This window comes from Limulus polyphemus, unplaced genomic scaffold (assembly GCF_000517525.1).
Source record: "Limulus polyphemus unplaced genomic scaffold, Limulus_polyphemus-2.1.2 Scaffold61, whole genome shotgun sequence".
NCBI classification, from domain to species: Eukaryota; Metazoa; Arthropoda; class Merostomata; order Xiphosura; family Limulidae; genus Limulus; species Limulus polyphemus.
In genome coordinates, this window is record NW_013665671.1 from 214,011 (window position 1) to 229,157 (window position 15,147).

At 32.5% G+C, this 15,147-nt stretch overlaps 1 protein-coding gene across 1 annotated transcript in view; it reads left to right on the forward strand.

Annotated features, from left to right (window-relative positions):
* The first annotated feature begins 325 nt into the window (after positions 1-325).
* The window catches only part of LOC106464510 (transcription factor AP-2-beta-like), a 145,816-nt gene continuing 130,994 nt past the window's right edge, over positions 326-15,147 (forward strand). Inside the window, exon 1 of the mRNA XM_022392705.1 lies at positions 326-632. Within this exon, the coding sequence (XP_022248413.1) occupies positions 609-632 (24 nt within the window). The 5' untranslated portion in view covers positions 326-608. The remainder of the gene's footprint in view (positions 633-15,147) is intronic.

Genomic DNA, 15,147 nt, shown 5'->3' on the forward strand with positions numbered 1-15,147 from the left:
CCCGTAGAGTATGTGATTGCCCGCGGCTGCTTGAATATCCGCCTCCGGGTTTTCTAAGGAAGACTCAGAATCTTAAGCAGCAACGTGGGTAACTCACTATAGGTCAGGGCGGAATCTACTACATTCGCTATTGCTAACTTTAGTTTGGTCGACACGGGCTTAAAGTGTAAGAGTATAGACCACCGGACGATCAGTTCTGAGCTTTGATCGAACACGTGATTATCAAACACAAGATTTTGTGTTATGGACTGGTATCATGTTAATGCACACTGTCACCTAAATAGGTTGGCCGCTGTTGTTTATGAAAAAAATATATATAACAAACTTGCAGGCAAAATTTCACATTCATTTTATGTTCAGTATAGCAAATTTAACTTCGTCACCGAACAATATAAGCCAGGTACTGTCGATCTCATTCACCTTATCGCTACCGTGCCCCGAAATCTGAATACGCACCCTCACCTGCCACACGGGGTTTCAGTGACGGGCGACCACTGTCGACAGTTTCTGCGGCGTGAGCACAGTGTGATTCATCCACAAGAGACTTAACATGTGTTTTGTTCATTGAAAGACTTACCACAAGAACAAGTGAACTTGAATTAGCCATTATGTTAGCCGCCGAGTTAGCTATGGTAAGCTTTTTTCCTTAACATACTTTTTTTGTCAAAACATAAAGTGCTTAGTGAATTTTGATTTTCTTTCTTTAATTTTGATTAATAAAACTGAATTTGTTCTGAATCTATGTAGCTTGAAGTTTTGTAACAATGTTGTAAAGTTGCTTTTAATATTGCGTAGTAATTGTATAGATCTGGTAATGTATCAATCTAAGTATTTACTATTGGTGATCTCGCTCACTGGATAATATTAAAAACTCCTTGTTTTTAATTGTTAAAACATAGTTTAAAACTTCCAGTGAAACATTCTGATACATAACAGCGAAGATTTCCGGTATGTCATGTTTTTATGTATGTAGGGGCCGGGATTCTTTTACAGTAGGTGTCCGTGACTTTTTGGCGATAAATATCAGCACATAACGAACAGTACATAATCCACATGTTTTGAAACAATATATTCAAAACAAGTCAAATGTATGTAAAAAAATTCATTTCACTATTGGTTATCAAAGTTGTATCCAAAGATTTAAATAATTATCTTTCTTGTCAAAAGTCCACACAGGTTGGTTCAGTTAATTAAGTACTCAATTGACAAGACGAATTATTTTTCTCTTCGATTGATACACTTACGTTACTCCGTGGGTTACCACAGTTATATCCAGAACTTTAAATAATTGTTTCCTTTTCGTCAAAGTTCCTACAGGTGGGTTCAGTTACTTTAGAACACCCTTTGACAAGACAAATTATTCTCCTTCATCTCTATTATTACAATACCTCTGTGTAACTTACTTTAAATATTACCCGTTAAGGCTAAACTAATAATCACGTAGTCTAACTTCACTTTCACTAACTTAACATTTTCTGAGTTAACTTACACTCACTTGGTAGCCTATATATACATATATATATAGTATCTTGCTGAGGTTTTGAATTTTTTTACAGACTACAAGACCAGACGCTTTGATGTAACAATACTCATTTAAGGCAACGAGAAAAATACAGAAAGTTCGAGTAATGTGACGTCAAATTACAGCAGTTGTATTACACACACAACGTACGACTCTTACCGAGTTACTTAGCGAAATTTGTCATAACTATCGCCTTTAAAATAATTAACTTTAACACTCTTGTTGCGAAAACTAAATTATCATTAAATATTAAATCACCAAATGAACGAAATATTAACTCTTGCACTAAATAGTCTTGTATATCTAACACAAGTACATAACACCTGCCAGTTCCCAGTTGTCGTGATCTGTACGTAACAGTGAAGATTTACAGGAACTTGGGTTAGTACCTAACACCTGACAGGTCCTAGTAGCCGTGATCTGTACATAACAGTGAAGATTTCCAGTAGTTGGGGTTAGTACATAACACTTGACAGTTCCTAGTGTCAGGGATCTGTACATACACTGAATATATTTGGTATTTTATGGTCAGTACATGACGTTGAAAACTTCAAGTGTTTCTTCCTCATATACAGCATTGAACTTTTTAGGATCGTGTGTTAATAGATAATAATACTAAAAATATGCCATCTTATTGCTAGTCTACATAATTATAAAATACTAATGTCTCGTTATCAGTAAATTACACTTAGTTTTTTTTATTATCTGATGGCTACTATATAACAGCAGAGATTTTAATAGAATACAGCACTGAAGATTCTTGGTGTCTTATTTTAATGCACATCTTTAAAAATATCATCTGGTCTCTGATGATTAGCATACAATGTAGTTTCTTTTTTAAACAATGGTATAATCCACAAAATCTTATGATGACTTCAGCATTTAATAGTTGTGCATACATTTACACGTTTCCAAAAATGTACATACCCAAAAATGTTGCAAGTAAATTGTGCCATGTTTCTAAGTAATATGCTCTAATTATCATTCTGTACGTGAAGCACTTTGGTTCATTCAAATTGTAATATTTTTACTGATTAATTTAATTACTTACTTATAGAGGCGTATTAAATAATTAATATCAAGAAATATTTTGAATGCAACTTTGTTTATTCGTGTATAAAATTTTCCATTAATAATATCAAGTAATCGAGGCACAGACGAAAGTGTCATGAACAATGCGAAGCTACATTGTTTGATGTCCACTAAACATACTTTGTTATACTATCATCTTTAACATTGGGATGTCCATTTATTTGAAGATTTAGTGCGGGGTAGAAGTTTCGAAGTTATTTTGTTCACGCATCATCCACCCATCTTAAGTAATTCATTAAATTTGAGGTGGACTTTATGATACAACAGGGACTTTTCATTTTGTGAGACTGATAACAATTAATTATCTTCAGGGAAGCTAAGGAAGCTTTTTTTTTGCTGCTCTCATGTTTCATCAGGGTGTAGGTTGTACCTGATTTGCCGGTGAAAGAATAAATGTAGTAATTTATAGGCGATTGAGTATATTTGAGTATAATGCATGAAGTAAATGTTCTTTGTTGTGTGAAGCACTTGAAATGTTCTAATGACATCTCGATGATGCAAGGTACTACGATTGTTTATTTCATACTTCTGCAAAAAGCACTGTTCAGCTCAGATTATCAGTCAACTTGCAGCTAAGGTTATGGTCTGGGTCTAAATCGTTACAGTACCACGAACAAAATAAAATGCATTTGACGATTAATCATATAATGTCATGACCTTTAAATAAAAATATACTCTGATTGCACATGATCTGTTTGAACTGAAACCAAGCATCCTATATAAATCTTGCTAGCTTGAATAGTGTAGAAACAGCAGTTCTATAAGATGTATTACGCACTCGAGTAGGAAGTGAAAAATAAAACGTGTTTTATGCCGGATCAACGAATAATTGTCATACATATGAAAACCTCGAATGAAGAATAAAAATGCCTTTGCATCCTTTAATCTTTATTAAAGAAGTAACTTAAACGTCTAAATAGCAAAGGCCAGTACTATCAATGATAAAACATGGACAGAGAAGAAGGTCCATAGCTATTGATGAAATACAAGAAATATAGTACAAAATAATTTTGCATAAAAGACTATTCAATTCTTCCTGATTAAAACAAAGTATGGAAATTTGTTAAAAAATCAATATATTTATATTGTAACTCCTGATGAAGAAAAAACATCTTATTTCCTGATGAAAAAGAAATGCATTATAAATTTCATAAAATGAATTAGTCTGATGCTGAGAAACGGATATGTAGTGTAAGATTTGTTAGTTTGATGCTGAAGAATGGATATGTAGTGTAAAGTTTGTTAGTCTGATGATGAAGAATGGATATGTAGTGTAAAGTTTGTTAGTTTGATGCTGAATAATGGATATGTAGTGTAAGATTTGTTAGTCTGATGCTGAAGAATGGATATGTAGTGTAAGATTTGTTAGTCTGATGCTGAAAACGGATATGTAGTGTAAGATTTGTTAGTTTGGTGCTCAAGAATGGATATGTAGTGTAAAGTTTGTTAGTCTGATGATGAAGAATGGATATGTAGTGTAAGGTTTGTTAGATAAGCTATGCATTTCAAGTCATAAAGATCAAGTCCCTGGTACATTAGGTTTTTGAGAAATACTTGATAATGTTTCACGAAATTCAGTTCTCTAAGCACATTACTTGTTGGAAAACAATGTATTCAAAAACCTATTCAGAGAAAACAAAAAAGTTGTGAAAATAAAACTTGTTGTTTCTTTGTCTGTCTTGGTTTATTTTCGTTCTTATATCAGTTAATATATATTAAATAAACTTTACATATTCTTTATTTAACCGAACAATGAATGGTTTTGGCTGCTAAGATATATTGTTGATGTTATTGTTCTGTAAATCCTAGTGACTTATTACATGTATTTTAAAAGTGAGTTCTAATATGGCAAACATAAGATTTGAGTTAAACACAAAATTGTGTCAGTTTGGTATGTACATTTATACTCTCCAAGGAACTTGTACATCCTGTATAGGATGCCATACAAAACATATTTAATGTGTTTTAACTGTGGTTATTTATGTTGTTGTACCAAACAAAAAGTATTTGAAAAGCTATTGCAGTTTAATCATTTTCGATGCTGTTACTAAAACCTAATGTATTGGAAAGAAATTTAAATATTTTCTTAATATATCGACTGTTTGATGATCAAGAGTGTAACATGTATATATAACACACATACACATGTATATATAAATTCCAGAAGGTAAAATATTGCATCAGACCTAATTATTGGCATCCTGCTGCTTCGGTACCTTCCAATTGTAATGACACCGCCGGCACCGCCAACACAGACTTTGGCCCGTCAATATGAATAACTCCGTGGCCTCAGTGGGGCGTGCCTAGTTATTTCGGTTGATGAAGCCGTTAAAGACACAAACTATGTGAAGTACATACTGAATGTTTTGGGATTTTTTCGAAATAATTTTAAAACATTTGCTTATACTCCTCGTACAAATATTCCTTCCTTTATCAACTCCAAAATGTTCCTAGTTCCGCTAGGTTCTAATTTGCTAAAACTTTACATTTCAAAATTCAAATAAATAACTTTAATAGTACTTCATTCCAAGAGACAATCGTGAAAGTAATAAGTTAGGCTGAAATATTTCAATTTACAGAATGTTGTTTTTCATTTCTGATAAAACCAATTAACTTCAACTTAAACAAAAGGTATTGTAAAAATCAATATAATCAACCTATCGATTTAAAATAAGTAAAAACAAAACAATTACCAAGAGATAGCTTGTGAGATAATTTATTAGGAAACAACTAATGAAACTATGAAATAATATTGATAGTGTATTTCAAACAAATGTTAATACATACAAACTGTAAATCAATAAGTTTGCTGAAGATTTTTTATGACTTAACAATGATTTTTTTCTTTTTCTTTAAAAGTACTAACAGGCTAAGATGTCAAATAAAAATATTTGAAAACTGACTTTCTAGAATTAATTAGTCCACCAGATAATTTATTTATACATGTAACGCTTTAGAAACCTTTATTTTTTGCATTTGATTAATGGTTTTGCTTCCAAATATTTTAAGGAGGACAAGACCCTTGTTGCTGCTATCAAACCCTCATAACTTTACTTGTTTTAAAAGTCATGATCGGTCAAAGTAAAGAGATTGGTTTTATAGTTGCTTTTTTAAATTCTGAAACACCTTAACTGCTAGATATCTTTAAGTTCTCCCATGTTTCTAACGTTATTTGATACTTTATTTCATTCTATGTAAGTAAACGTGGAGCCTGTAATATTCTCACTTTAAAAAGAGGAAGATTTCAAAAACAGCTCAAAATAAGTTCAATGAACATTAAGGTTTCATTTTATTGCTAATTTTGTTTACTTTGAAGTCTCTTGGGGATATGATTAGGAAGTTTTCCACTAGAAAATACTGAGAGCAGTAAATCTACTTGAACATGGACTTTCCTTAAAAGTTATATATGAAAGCTATGAAACGTTCCCATTTACACGTATTTATGATTAAAGCAGATGTAATATAAACGTATCTATTAATTAATAGTTAATATATATTTTGTGGACTAATATAAAGTCTTTGGAATTGTTTAATAAGTCCTTAAAGAGGTTTAAGTTTTAAAATGGAAACTTATAACAGTTTTCTATTGGCACAACACTGCAACATTTGCGAACCTATGATGACTACTTACCCAGCTTTTGACAATGTTTGTTTGTTTGTTTTAAGCTATGCAACAAAGCTACACAATGAGCTATCTGTGGTCTGCCCACCATGGGTATCGAAACCGGGTTTCTAGAGTTGTAAGTCCGCAGACATACCGCTGTGCGACTGGGAGCTCCGACAATGTAAAATATTAGCATGAAATAGAAGGAATGGCCTAAAAATGCCATGATTTTTGCAAGGTCCGAACTATAAAATAAAATTCCAATTATTTTTACACTGATACGCTGATGGTTGACAAAGCCACACTGTTAAGTCGATGATAAAAGGAATAATTATTATATATATCAGTTTAAAGTGAATTCATAAATAACGTTAATGCTTGTTGCTTTGTTAACTTGTATTTTTGTCTTTTCTCGACGTTGCTATTTATTTTATCTCACTTTTTTACAAAATATCCGGTTTTAAAGCAACTAATTAATTTTTTTGGGGAAATTTATTTGAATAAATAACCACAGAGTATTAAAAATAACAAATAACAACTGGCGTCAATTTCATACTGAGTCGCATGAGAAAAAGTACACGATAAGTTCATAATATTTTTATATTCACAAATACTTACTCTGATAAATAGGATTTTATTTTCGTACTACTTTGGTGATATGTTTAGCACTTTGTAAACAAGGACAAATTGTACGCAATAGCTTTAGGGTGTATTTTAAAATGTGTGTGCCTGTAGAGAGTATCTGAGATCAAAACTAGCAAATCAAAATGTTTATCACTATTTGGCACTGATATCACAATGCTAAAACCAATTGTTTTATTGAATAGAGTTGTTTAAACATTTGTTTAATAACAAGTAAAAGCTTGGAATGGAAATGCCACAAGTTCTTCAAATACCCATAGAATGATAGGTTTCTTTTTTGTGAGTGTAAAACACTTATATACACCATTTCCACTTGTTTCAATGTTATTAGATAATATTATAGACGAACTTATATAAAGAAGTGAAATAAATATTTTGGTGAATTACTGCTATTTTTCCTGTCACTTACTGGCCATAAAACACGAATATACAATAAATGTACCAAATAAACCACTCACTACATGGCGCTTCAGTCACATTAACTGTCTTCAGATAACATACTGATTAAATATGAACAACATGTACAGTGTTGTTAATTTCAAAATATGCCGTGAGGAAAATGTTTAAGTTGGTTTTCGCTGAAATACAGTAATGAGCACAATAGGTCTGATACCCCGCTCCTCTTTATTAATCAACGTGCATGTTAAGTAGGTGTTATATCATTTTCCTAAGTACTTATTTAGGTTTTAACCAATAAAAATGTTGTTTCGAATCAGGTTTTTAATTAGATTAAGTTTTGTCTTTGAATTGAAACTTAGTTTATGATGGGTTCTTGGAAGAGAAAGATGAAGCCGTATCACAGTTTCTGGTGCATTTTATGTGCGTAAGCTAACTATTTATTTTTATACTAATGACAGTAAATATAATGCTTTAATTTTTTGTCCCTATAATTTTTTTTTAGATGTTCGTGCTTTACGTGTTATTGAAATAAGTAATATTTACTAAAAGCTACTATAATCTTCTCGAAAAGCGGATATTGTGAAATTTTTTATAGTTTTCACAAAAACCCAATGTGATTTTTCATTAAAATCTAGTATATCTATTAACGAAGTGTAGTGCGTTATTTTATTAAAATCGAAAGTGGTTTTTCACCAGAAACTGTAACATAGTTTTTAATTAAAATATTATATATTTTCTATTAAAAGTTATAATATGATTTATTAAAATCGAGTGTGATTTTCGTCAAACTTATATATGCTTAAAGTAAAACCTTCTGTAATTTCTCACGAAAATACACTATGGCTTTCAATAAAACCGGTGTTTTTTACTGACGTGGTTTTTATATGATAGCGTATTTGATGGTTTTCTCTTTATATACGTTTGAAATATGTTGTAACATTCTACAGTTTTAATATTTTTTACATTTTTATTATGTAGAAGATCTGATTTTATATAATATAGCTTATCTCCTGCTTTTTTTTTCCACATCTCACTGTTCGTATTACGTATTTCATCTTCAAACTTTGATCAGTAATTTCCAAATAATTTATAGTTTGAAAATACAAGTTCATAATTTCTTCATATTTATTTCCGTCACCAAATTTATTGTTGAAATGTTACATTGATGTGAAGTATAATCTGCACTATTTCACGTGCGTGTTTTATTCTTGTAAATGAAGATTTGTTTAATTTGACGTTTTCTCGAAAGTTCCTTAGACTTAATGTCCAAACTAACTTTTCAGGACCTAAAGGTCATTTCGATTCTGTAAATTTATGGGTTAAAAAAAGTATCTCTGAATTTCTCGAAGAAAACGAACATCGAACCAGTATTTAATAATAGGTAGGCAAACAACGATTTATAAGCATAAGGTATACCTGAAGAAGACAAACCAATGTTCTGTCGAAACATGTAGTATGTTCCAACATCAATAAAACTTTTCCTTGCCTACCTATTATTATATTAGCATAATGCGTTTCCTTATTCAAGAATCAGTATTTAGCAGTAAACCATTTAAAAACGCTATCATACTCTCAAACATGGTACACCTTCTCTAGATAAATAACCGCACAATAGATGTCTAGAAGAACTGTGAGTTCCAAGATTAAATAAAAATTATTAAATTGGTTTCAATTTCAAAATAATTTCACTAATTTATTTTATTGTACATAAAATAACTAATCATTAAAATGAATCATGATACAAATGTATCATACTTGATTACATCGAAGCTACATTTTCACACATTTCGTTTTCTAGAAGATTTTTGAGTGTATTCTGGGTAAAGAACGTCTCTTGGCTTGATATATTATGTTTCTCGATTTTTAGTTATTTTTATGGGACTCTCCATCAGAAAGATAGTAACCCTGCATAATTTTTCACTGGGAAAAATAAGGTTATGATTTTAAAAAGTTAAAATCAATGAGCTAAATAAGCAACCACTAATGGTGTTCAGTATGATGAAGATAAAACTTGAAGTACTTCAGAAAATATTTTGTTTGATTATCAGATAAAAGTTCGTAAATTGCTAGATATTTTTCTCTTCTCAATAAATGGGTCAAGAAATCTGAAAACCGCTTAATTTTCTATTTCATGTATAAAATCCAGTGGCGAGATAATCTCTGTTTTAAAAATGAAGACGTGTAGATATGTTACATGCGATTTCTAGATAAGTACTCCTGTACCACTCACAATAAGTAACATTTCGTGCAATATAAGTTATACGTTTAAACCGCATGTGTATATTTCTTTTTTCATTTGGCATAATATTTTCTGAAGTTTGAGCAGTTTAATTAAAAGAGTATTTAAATGTGAATGAAATAACTTATGAATGTAAAATAAATCTGGTTTTTACAGTAAAGTAACAAATCATGTAATGTTTGCTTTTGAAATTAAAAATATATGTTGAAGTAAAACTATTGCGATTTTTTTCCGCGTTCTGCAAAATCACAAAGTACGAGGGATGTGTTTTATATAAGGTTTTATTTTCAGTTAATTATTTATTTCACAGTCTATTTATGTGCCATTCACTTTCATTGTATCACCCTGCTTTGAGTGTTACCGTGTTTTTTACATCTTTTACTGCTTCGTGTTTCTCTGCCAATAGATTCCCAAAATTCAACTTGCTTCTGTGCGTACTATGTCGTACATGTTAATTGTTCACTGAATTGATTAAAATAATACACAATCATCTCGCCTAACAAGAACTGGCTTTGTTACAGATTCAGTGAGTGATTCAATAACAAGTGGGTGTTTCATAATCAACTATGAAAAGGCTAAGTGTAGTCAATAGGTCATTCGGATTCGACAAGAAATCTGAAGATGAATGGCTGAGATAAAACAAGTAAAAAATGTATTTTCCTTCTATGAAAATAACAAAAAGTGAAATAAATGCAACGGTTTTATGTCAAGTTGAATTACATTACTAACTGACATCTATGTAAATCTACGGGCCTGGAGTGGTATAGGGGTTAGCGTGTCGGGCTGTGGATAGAAGGATACAGGGTTCGAGACATAATGTCGCTGAATAAGCTTTCACGTCTTGAGCAGCAGGCGGACAAAGCCCTTGTAACGGCAGGTGTTACCTTCCTTCCAGTTAATAGTTGAAGTTTTAGAACGGTTATCTCTGAATCCTAGGAACCTTTTAAGTGGCCGTTTAACTCATATGTGCATAAAATACTGTTCAGGTTAGAAATCCCATTTTCCATATATTGATTCTACTTCTTGTATAGTTTACTCTGTAGACTTTCGTGAATGGATTGACACTTAATTACAGACTTACTCAGAGGAAAAGAACTGATTAAAAGGGGGGAAAATGAAGCTATTTACTGAGCATCTTCAAATTAAAACACTTAATATTGACTCTTTTCATTTACAAATTATCTTGTATGTAATTGTTAATATTATTTGATAATCAAGACCTAACTTTAAATATTATCTTGCGATTATTAGAAATGTATTATTATTCAGATTTGGTCACTAAGAGTTAACTTTACTCGTCATGTAACTTTACGAAAGACAATTAGAGACTTACGTATCCCATTTGTGTACGTGTGCTCAGATTTTCTTTGACCACAGTGATACGTAAATCATCGCTTTAAAGAAAACACATTACAGCCAGCTACACTCAAGAGGCTAATGATGTTGAAAACTTTTATTTTGCTTTCATTTCCCAAAACTGTTACACCTGAAATAATATTTTTCCTATTTGTGTTAAATTTATATCACATACTATATACATGAGTTGAGTACATTATATTAAAACGATTTTGAATACGCAACTCAACAAGTCATATACAACTACAGTCAATAGATATGAAGTCGCTGTAGAATTTAATGTATCAGAACTACTTTTTGACATTGTTTGGCGTTCGTATGATTTCACTGAAAATGTATCGCTTTAGGGAAGGGTATGTAACAATTATTTTTGACGCAAAATATTAACGTACTCAGATCATAAAGATGTGTTCAGATCGGGGTTTCAGAATTTCCAAGACGGGATATCCCTTGTAATTAACGGCACTGGAAAACAAATCAATATGAATGAGTTAGGGGTATCAAAACCATTTCAGAAAGGCGCCTGCAACAAGTCGTATTCAGGTTGTGGTAGGCAACATGTGACATCTTGTAGCAGGTGAAAATTCACAAACTCAAATGTTAATGACAAAGGTTGACCACGAGCTCCAGGTGACAGTTCACATCATAATCAAGACGGATCCCTGTCTGGAAAAGCGACAAAAATCGTGTGTACACAAATTTCTTCCACAACAAATCTGTTTGAAGTCTAAAAACCAGGATACCGCAGTGATATTTGGATGTATTTTTAAGTATTTTTTTCACGTCTAATGGAATATAATTTTCAGTTGTAATCACAGATTAGGGCCTAATTTCTGAGCCTGTGCCTGGTATGGCCTGGTGGTTAAGGCGCTCGACTCGCAATCTGCGGGTTGGAATCCCCGTCACGCCAAACATGCTCGCCTTTTAGTCGTAGGGGCATTATAATATTACGGTCAATCCCACTATTTGTTGGTAAAAAGTAGACCAGGAGTTGGTGGTGGGTGGTGTTGACTAGCTATCTTCTCTCTAGTCTATCACTGCTAAATTAGAGACGGCCAGCGCAGATAGCCGTCGTGTAACTTTGCGCGAAACTCAAAACATACCAAACTAAACCTGTAGTTGGTGATCAACCCAAACTTAATACATCTATAATAATACAAGGGCGTGTCTGTTAGTCTGTGTGTTTATGTGAGTGTGACCGCCATAGCTCTAAGAGGAAAGAACCTAGAAACCTGAAATTGTGCACCCATACTCTGAGAGTGTGCATCTGTGTATTATTAGTTATATAAGTGCTTGCGTGCATGCGCGTGCGCATCTTTTTATGCGAAAAACCACAAAGGAAAGAAATGTGACCACCATAGCTCCAAGAGGAAAGAACCTAGAAACCTGAAATATTGCACCCATACTAAGTTAGCCCTGAGGGCGTGCACCTGAGTATTACTTACTTTATCCACGTGCGCATTTTTTTAGGCTAGCTAGCGAAAAAACCATATAGAAAAGAATGGTTCCTTATATAACAACTTCTAATATATAGAGAACCCAGTGGGTTTTGGTAACAATGCGTTCCGACGATGGTTTTATGTCATGTTGCTTAGCAACAGAATTAGATAGGTTATACTTTTATGCTAAAATTGATTCAAAATACACAACTATCAACCTAATAACCCGAGCTAAGAGGGTATTTTTGCTAGGTCACAATGAACTAAAATGTTACAATCCATGTTGCCACGTCCAGTCATACGTCCGTGCATTTGAAAATAGCCCTGCAGTGTAGTTTCATTACAAAAGGCACTGTTGTAAAGCTATCATGTGTGAAGCATGTCATCCCCATGAAATTCTAAAAGTAAATTCTAAAAAGAAAAATGCAAAACGAACTTTTAAAACATAGAAAAAATGCAGCTGTTCAACCATCGGACAGAAGTAGATTCGTTAAGAAGTACATAAACTGTCTGAATTGTTTTTATTTAGGTGAGGACCATGCAACCTGTGGTATAATGCAAAATAAGACTGGTATTATAACCTCAGCAGTGAATCGAACACAGAGTTGGTTTGATTTGATGAAAGCCTCAACAAACTGAAGAACACCATAAATCAAAAGTAGCTTACTGGTAAATTAATTGCTATGGCTATAATATGAGAAAGAGTCCTATGTGTATAGTAGCACACTAAAGATTTGCAGATGTTAGATATACACGACTGTTTCCTTTTAAGTTTAATGCGAGTATTATGATGTAGATGGTTCAAGTATAGCGCAAGTGTTAAATTTAGTTATTTTTAGAAGCAATAGTTTATCGCAGGTTTGTTTACGTAACTGTTTATGAATCATATGTTGTCTCATTCGACTGTTGTGTCTGCTGGCTTACAATGCTAGAAACCGGGTTTCAATACCCATGGTGGCCAGAGCACAGATAGCCCATTGTGTAGCTTTATGCTTATTTACAACCAACCAATCAACTGTTGTGAATTGGTGCTTGTTGTATTATTGCGTAATGTTACTAGAACCTTCTAAGTTTTTCTCGTTGTTTTAATTGAGTATTATTGCATCATTATATCTTGTAGTTTGTAGAATGTTCTAGGCCTCTGTAAATACATGTCCAAAATATAGTTCTAGTTAGTTAGATAAATATAGATCTAGACTGTGTGATTGTGAGTTTAGCCATAAAGAGTGTATAGTGGCGATTTTTAAAGTGAAATTGTCAGGGGTTGTATTGTAATAACAGAGTAGAGAATAATTTGTCTTGTGATTGTGAGTTTAGCCATAAAGAGTGTATAGTGGCGATTTTTAAAGTGAAATTGTCAGGGATTGTATTGTAATAACAGAGTAGAGAATAATTTGTCTTGACAATTGTGTTTTAAAGTAATTTAACCAGCCTGTGTGGACTATTGACGAAAAAGAGACAATTATTTAAAGCTCTGAACACAACAGTGGTAACGAACAGTAATTGTGATGATTTTAAAATAAAATTATCACAGACTGCATTGTAATAACAAAACAGAAAAAACAATTCGGCTTGTCAAATTGTGTTCTGAAGTAACTGAACCAGCCTGTGTGGACTTGGACGAAAAAGAGACAATTATTTAAAGTTCTGGATACAACTGTGATAATCAACAATGTAACGAATATTTATGCGTCATCTGTATTCATACCCCTGCTTGACTTGCTATAATATATTATTTTAAAACAAGTGGACCATGTGCTGTTTGTTTATTGTTGAAATGTATTGCCAGTAAATCACAGACATCTACTGTACAGAATTAGGTCCATACATATAGCCTGACAGCAGACTACTGAAAAAATGACTTAGTCTCAAATTTTCGTCCTTATTGGCACTATGTTAGTCGTATTTAACTGCGGTAGAAACTAACAAAAATAACTGTGGATATTGTAGGTTTCAGGAAAATTACATAGTTGTGTTTCTTTAAATTACGTTGTCTTTTGCTGCCTGCTACCGGTAAGACAGATCTACTGAAGTAGGAACACTTTTCTCACTAGAAATGGATATTACTTTGGTGAAAAAAAAAAAAAGGCAAATTAGAGACGCTCCTAATGAAAGCTTATTTAGACGTTGAGATGATCATATAATCACATGCATTGCCTGACGGGTGACAGAACTTCTAAACTAAAAAGGTCAGGGTGTTCATCTGTTGTGGCTATGTAGTTCGACTTGTTAAAAATTGCATTCATAGTATTAAGCTAGGCTCCACAGACAGATAGAGTTTGTACAAGTATGTAGACTTTCACAGAAATCTCAGTTCTGATTGAATTGACGGTTACAAATTGAGGATAGTAACCTGTACTTATTTTTTAAACACCTTCAAGCAAAACGTCATCTGTATTCATACCTCTGTAGCGTAAAAATGTTAATATTTTTGTGTTGCGTGCAACTCCCTGTATAGATAGACAGATCGATTTTTTGACACGCTGACAGCAATTGCTGTATAAAATCAAAACGATTCCAACAATAAGTTGGTTCACATTTCGCTGATACACATATTCAAGGAAAGCAAACCTTAGTCAAACTGAAAAAAAAATTAAACTAAAGAAAAGTAGTGAGGTTACTAATCTGGCAAGAATGATTACTTAGGCACGATAAAAATAAAAATACAGAAATACGGATACACATTATGTATTATTATGTGTATATGTATTTAAATAGATTGAGAATGGCGCATATTTTTGCACGACAAGAAATAGTTTGTTTGCCCGCTAGAGATAAAGTTGTCTCGACAGGTTTTTGATAAAACAAACACTATGTTGTATACATACATTTCATATATTTAATTGCTTCGGGT